Source organism: Mustela lutreola, chromosome 8 (genome assembly GCF_030435805.1).
Source record: "Mustela lutreola isolate mMusLut2 chromosome 8, mMusLut2.pri, whole genome shotgun sequence".
NCBI lineage: Eukaryota > Metazoa > Chordata > Mammalia > Carnivora > Mustelidae > Mustela > Mustela lutreola.
This window is the reverse complement of record NC_081297.1, coordinates 59045250-59051611: the sequence shown is the minus strand read 5'-3', so window position 1 is coordinate 59051611 and position 6362 is coordinate 59045250. Positions and strand designations below refer to the sequence as shown.

At 34.8% G+C, this 6362-nt stretch overlaps 1 protein-coding gene and 1 pseudogene across 1 annotated transcript; one reads left to right on the top strand and one right to left on the bottom strand.

Moving 5' to 3' along the window:
- LOC131837857 (olfactory receptor 6C6-like) lies at positions 1 to 931 on the bottom strand. The gene is given in 4 exon segments (XM_059183521.1): positions 1 to 541; positions 543 to 670; positions 672 to 820; positions 823 to 931. Coding segments are annotated over 4 exon segments (927 nt in total).
- A 4791-nt stretch (positions 932 to 5722) lies between these two features.
- Positions 5723 to 6148, top strand: LOC131839738 (ferritin heavy chain-like; annotated as a pseudogene).
- The last annotated feature ends 214 nt before the right edge of the window (positions 6149 to 6362 follow it).

Sequence of the window (6362 nt, the reverse complement as noted above, 5' to 3'; positions counted from 1 at the left end):
TTACAATTGCTTTTTTGAAAAACACATCTTTTGTAACATATCCCAGAAGATTTCTTTTACCTGCTGGTTCCTTAGGGTATAAATGAAGGGGTTTAGTAAAGGGGCAACTGAGGTATACAGCAAAGCTACACCTTTGGATACAGTCACCCTTTCTTTGGCAGATGGTTTAATATACACAAAGATGCAGCTCCCATAAGTCATGGAGACAACAATCATATGGGAAGTACAAGTGGAAAAAGCTTTGGTCCTTTGCTGTGCCAAAGGGAATTTCATAATGGTTTTTATGATGCAAGTGTAGGAGAGAATCACAAACACCAATGTGACCACAAGAATCACCACAGCAAAGATAAAAGACATCAATTCTAGGACACGTGTATCTGTGCAGGATATCTGCAGGATAGGAGAAGTTTCACACATAAAGTGATCAATTATTCTGGAAGCACAGAAATTGAGTTTGAGCCCCATAAGCATTGGGGGAAAGATGATTAGGAATCCGATTAGCCAAGAGGAAAGTACAAGCCAATAGCACACTCTGCTGTTCATAATGCAAGGGTTTACAGATGGCAACATAGCTGTCATAGGACATAGCAGCCAGAAGGTAAAACTCTGTAACTCCCAGTAAAAGAATAAAAAACAATTGAGCTGCACAATTATTATATGAGATGGTTTTTTTCTCTAGTTACAATGGTTATCAAGTATCTGGGAATACATACTGTTGTGAATATAATTTCTAAAAATGAGAAATTACGGAGAAAGGAATACATTGGTGTCTTGAGGCGAGGATCTAGCAGGGCGAGAAGGATAATGATTAAGTTCCCCACAGGCTTAATGTATAATTAAGAAAGAGAAATATGAAAATCAGAATTTGCAATTGTGGGTCATCTGTCAGTCCCAGAAGGATGAACTCTATTTCCATTGATTGGTATTTCATTTCTCTTAATATGAACCTTAACAAATATACATAAGAAAAAAAGACAAAAAATTAAACATACACATGAATATAATATATTGTAGTGTAATATAAATTTTCATATATATATACACATGAACCTATTTATAAATATATATAAACCTAAATACATATAAATATGTATAATGTATGTATAAATATGTATATGTATGTATATGTATACATATGTATAAATAAATACATATAAATGTATATAAATTAATTTAATTATATAGAAATTAACCTAAATATATACAAACTAAATAAATATATAAATACTACTTACACATCTTAACTAAACATATATATTAACCTAAATATTTATATATTTTCCTAATGCAAGAAAAGGTATATATTCTCAAATTTATCTATTTGGAAAGGATTTCTCCAGTCTGAAATTTGTGATGACACGTAGTTACATGCTATGACAATACTAAATTCTTTTTCATCCATTATTTCTCTTTATTATAATATTTCTCAGAATTTTTTCTCTGGAAATTGAATATTTTCTTTGGCTAATATACATTCTTCCTTAATGGGTTCAACTCTGCATGAATGATTTAAACAAGAGGATATGAGTTATTTTAAATGTATTTTTCTATCTTTTTTATTCCACCTGTGCAAATACACTATGTTGTTCTGTGTTTTATAATGTGTACCAGGGGGATTTGCAAACTCAGGATTTACATTTATATTACAAATCCTGTGATAGTCAATGACTAAGGGGGACTGATTTCCATTAATTTGGTAAAGTGAAATTTTTTCTGCACCTAGAGTACACAATTATTATTACGAATTTTCTTCACTGGCTTTGCTATATTCAAATGGACAGTTTTCAATATATATAACAAATACAACAAAGCAAAACATGACAAAAACAAACAGCATATTTTAATGAAAAATATTCTGTATTTTTTTAAACTAACCTTTTTGAGGTTCCTACATGTGTCTACATAATTTGGGTCACTGCTTTTTATATTACTTTCCCCATATTCTTTGCAGAATTGTTGAATACTAATAGAAATTATTGTAGGAAAGCGAAATCTGCACCCCAGAATGTGTCTCTTTGGCATGATCATTAATTTAACCTGATCATTTTTGAGAAAAGGAAGACTCAGAATGTTTTTCCTTTTACCTCCTTTTTTTTCCCTTATACAACCTTTTACCTCCTCCTCAAATGTCTAAAAGAATTTAGATAATGCTCCAAATTTAGATAATGCTCCCTGCTCCAAAATGGAACCATCACCATAAACAGCTACAATGTAAAATGAAGTAGATGTGATAGAGAGGGAGGAACTTAGCAAAGTCTGTTAAAATTCTTCTGCATATCCCATTGTTTCCTTGTGGCCCAGTAAACATTTGTTCCTCAAACACTGACTCTTTTTTGTTTTCCTTTGAATTCTCTTCCCTTTGAAGTCCCAGACCTCCACATACTTCTTTGACCAGAATGGCATATAAGACTCAATTGTCTGACTGCCTATTATTCCCATATTCTCATGGAGCCACCCATATATTTGCAATTAATCTCATTTTCTCCTATTAATCTATCTCTTGTCACTTTAATTCTTAAACCAGCCAAAAGAATCTTGAATATTAGGGTAACATTTTCCCTCCCTAACATTATACTAATCTGTTCTTTTTAATTATAAGAATTCTACTTATTTCCATGACATACTATTCTCTTTTATGTGAAACATGTTAGTCTGTTTCACTATATGCATTACCGGCAGACTTAAAAAGGAAATGGTTTGCTAAAGCACTCTGTTATTTTTATTCTTTTGCATTTGTCTTAATATTGCTGCATATATATTATTTTTTCTTATTTGGGGAAAGATAAAACTGTTCCATGCTCAATGTGTTTTTCTGAAACAGGTTTTAGGGAATAACTTTAATTTTTTTTTTAATTTTTTATTTTTTTAGTTTATTTTTTTTTTTACTTTTAATTTTTTTATTTTTTATAAACATATATTTTGATCCCCAGGGGTACAAGTCTGTGAATCATCAGGTTTACACACTTCACAGCACTCACCAAAGCACATACCCTCCCCAATGTCCATAACCCCAACCCCCTTCTCCCAACCCCCCTCACTCCAGCAACCCTCAGTTTGTTTTGTAAGATTAAGAGTCACTTATGGTTTGTCTCCCTCCCAATCCCATCTTGTTTTATTGATATTTTTAATGGCAATTGATGCCTTGCAATCTTCAACTTGTGTGTGGCCACAAAGTTTTATATAAAAATATATGCTTATATCCTTGTTATAACTCCCATCTTGCTCTATTCTTTTTTTTTAAGATTTTACTTATTTATTTGACAGAGAGAGATCACAAGTAGGCAGAGAGGCAGGCAGAGAGAGAGGAGGAAGCAGGCTCCCCGCTGAGCAGAGAGCCCGATGCGGGACTCGATCCCAGGACCCTGGGATCATGACCTGAGCTGAAGGCAGAGGGTTTAACCCACTGAGCCACCCAGGGGCCCCCATCTTGCTCTATTCTTATTTAAAAAGCTATAGTCCAGGAGTTAGCATACAGTTTCTATTACCAAATGGATCTAACAGACTGTTCTAGAACTATGGTATTTCAGATTTTAGAAAAGAGATGCTCAGCATTTTTTCCACATTACTTTACTCAGGATAATAATTCATGAAGTGAATCCGAGAAAATGAAAGTTAGATGTAACTATATGTGAATAAAATAGATTACAACATCTGTTAATATACAACCATTTAAAAAAAAACTGTAAACCTTAAAAATGTAGTAGTCAAATTCAACTCCCTGAATGGGACTTGTGCATTTAACTTAATTTCTGAGTTTGAAGTCAAGTTAAAATTATAGTCTCCTTACCTTCTGGGATCTACTGTATCTAATGTCCCCTTATATGTACATGCCAGAGATGTATGTTAACATAATTAATCATGATTTTACTCCCTTATCATCATATTTTATTTTATAAGCTGGATATTTCCTATCACCGATTTTTGTGGGAGACACCATGTACATATGGTCCTTCCGTAAAGAATTTCCACATCCTTCAAATTTATACTCACTTTGAAGTTCAGAACTCAAGTATTAATAATTTTAATGGATATCCATCTTCTTTTCCAGATAACCTGCATTTTGTGAAAGATGGTTGTTATAAATGCTATCATTCAAAGCCTCAAATCAGTAGTTATACATTAAAGTAAAATAAAGTGAGACAACTAAAAAAACTTGGGGCATCATCTGATGAAATTTAAACAACTATTCTGAGACTCCATATTGCTTTCTTTCCTTCTTTCCACTTATTAAATGCTGCAGCTTTATCATTTTCTATTTACTACAGACTCAAGGGTTCTACTGAAATAAAATAAAGAGGCAAAAAAAAATCACCCAGAGGATCAAAGTTCCAAAAATACTAATTTCTGTCAATAAAAAACACCATTGTAATCTACCTTAAACAAAAGCTGAAGTGAAAGTATCCCAGGGGAGTATCATTAATAATTTAGAATAATGGATGAAATATTTAACAGGATCATCAGCAGTTCACCGTCCTGGGGCAACACGGAAAAATCCCAAGCTGGTTTGTACAAGGCCGTGTACAAGGCCCCAGACACGCCTTGCTTCCAATTAGCAACAGAAGTAATTTTAGGCTTTATTGTAAACCATTTTACACTCTGGCACCTGGTAGTATATTTATTTACAAGTAACAAGCATAAAATTTTGTCATATTAATAGGTTGAGGTTTCAATTGGATGCTTGATGAAATTATTTTGAACCTTCAAGTGAACTAATTTTTAGCTATTAAATACACTTTATGATAATGCCCAAACCTGGAGAAGATCCAATTCCCATCATCTGGTAAGTAGTTAAAAAAATTATGGCATGTACATACAAATGCAATAAATTAGTCAGATTAAAAAAAACATGATTGAGTCTTCAAAATATTACACTAAGTGAATGAAGCAATATACAAGGTCTACATATTCCGTGATTCTATTTCTATAATTCTGAAAAATACTGAACTATAGGGTTAGAAATCTGATCAATGGTTTTAGGGGCAGTGAAAAGTGATTGACTACAAAAGTGTCATGAGAAAACTGTGTAGGATAATGGAAATATTTTATATTTTGATTGTAATGGTGGTTGCCTGATTATATATATTTGTCAGAGTTCATCAAACTATAGTTTGATATGATATAGTTATATGATATAGTTATAGTTCATCAAACTATAGTCTCACAGCGCCACAGCGACAATGACAGCTGACAAGGAGAAGAAAAGAGCCCTCTCTCTGAGGAGCCCTGAGCCTTCACAGCCATCACTGGCTTCAGCACCGTGAGCCTAGAAGGGTTTGCTGAGTTTTCCCCATGCTGTAAACAGGAAACAAGAGAGAATTGTGCTCACGAGGGGCTGTTTGAGGATCCATTCCTTGGAACTTTAAAACAAATTTGTAAAAAATCAATTCTGGATGATCGGATATCTAAGAAAACAGGACCCAAGATGGTTTTACAGATTATTCTAGAATTTAAAAGACTTCTAAGTGAAATGTTTGAGTTCAAGCACAGGTCCTTTGGCCAACGGACATAATCTCTGAAATATTTTTCTGAATGAGGACTGTCATGCATAGTGGAGTAAACTAGGGTATGTAAAATATGCCATGTGGGGCACTGCGGGGAGCTAGAAGACTACTACCATTCACTTAATAAAGATTCCAGAGCAATAAATAAATAAATAAATAAACTAATTCTCTGTTGTTTCCGGTTTACAGCATGGGGAAAACTCAGCAAACTGAAGCCAGTGATGGCTGTGAAGGCTCAGGGCTCCTCAGAGAGAGGGCTCTTTTCTTCTCCTTGTCAGAACCAACGAGGTGGCCGAATCTTCCTTCAGGATATCAAGAAACCAGACCGTGATGATTGGGAGAATGGGCTGAATGCAATGGAGTGTGCATTACACTTGGAAAAGAGTGTGAATCAGTCACTACTGGAACTGCACAAACTGGCCACTGATAAAAATGACCCCCATTTGTGTGACTTCATTGAGACTCATTACTTGAATGAGCAGGTGAAATCCATCAAAGAATTGGGTGACCAAAGAATTTGGTGACCACGTAACCAACCTACGCAAGATGGGGGCCCCCGAATCTGGCATGGCAGAGTATCTCTTTGACAAGCACACCTTGGGAAACAGTGATAGTGAGAGCTAAGCCTTAGGCTGTCTTCCCGAGCCTTTTTTTTTTTTTTTTTTTTCAAAGAGAGAGTGGTAAACCAAGAAACAGATTTTTTTTTTTAATTTTATTTATTTATCAGAGAGAGAGAGGGGGAGAGAGCGAGCACAGGCAGACAGAATGGCAGGCAGAGGCAGAAGGAGAAGCAGGCTCCCCGCTGAGCAAGGAGCCCGATGTGGGACTCGATCCCAGGACGCTGGGATCATGACCTGAGCC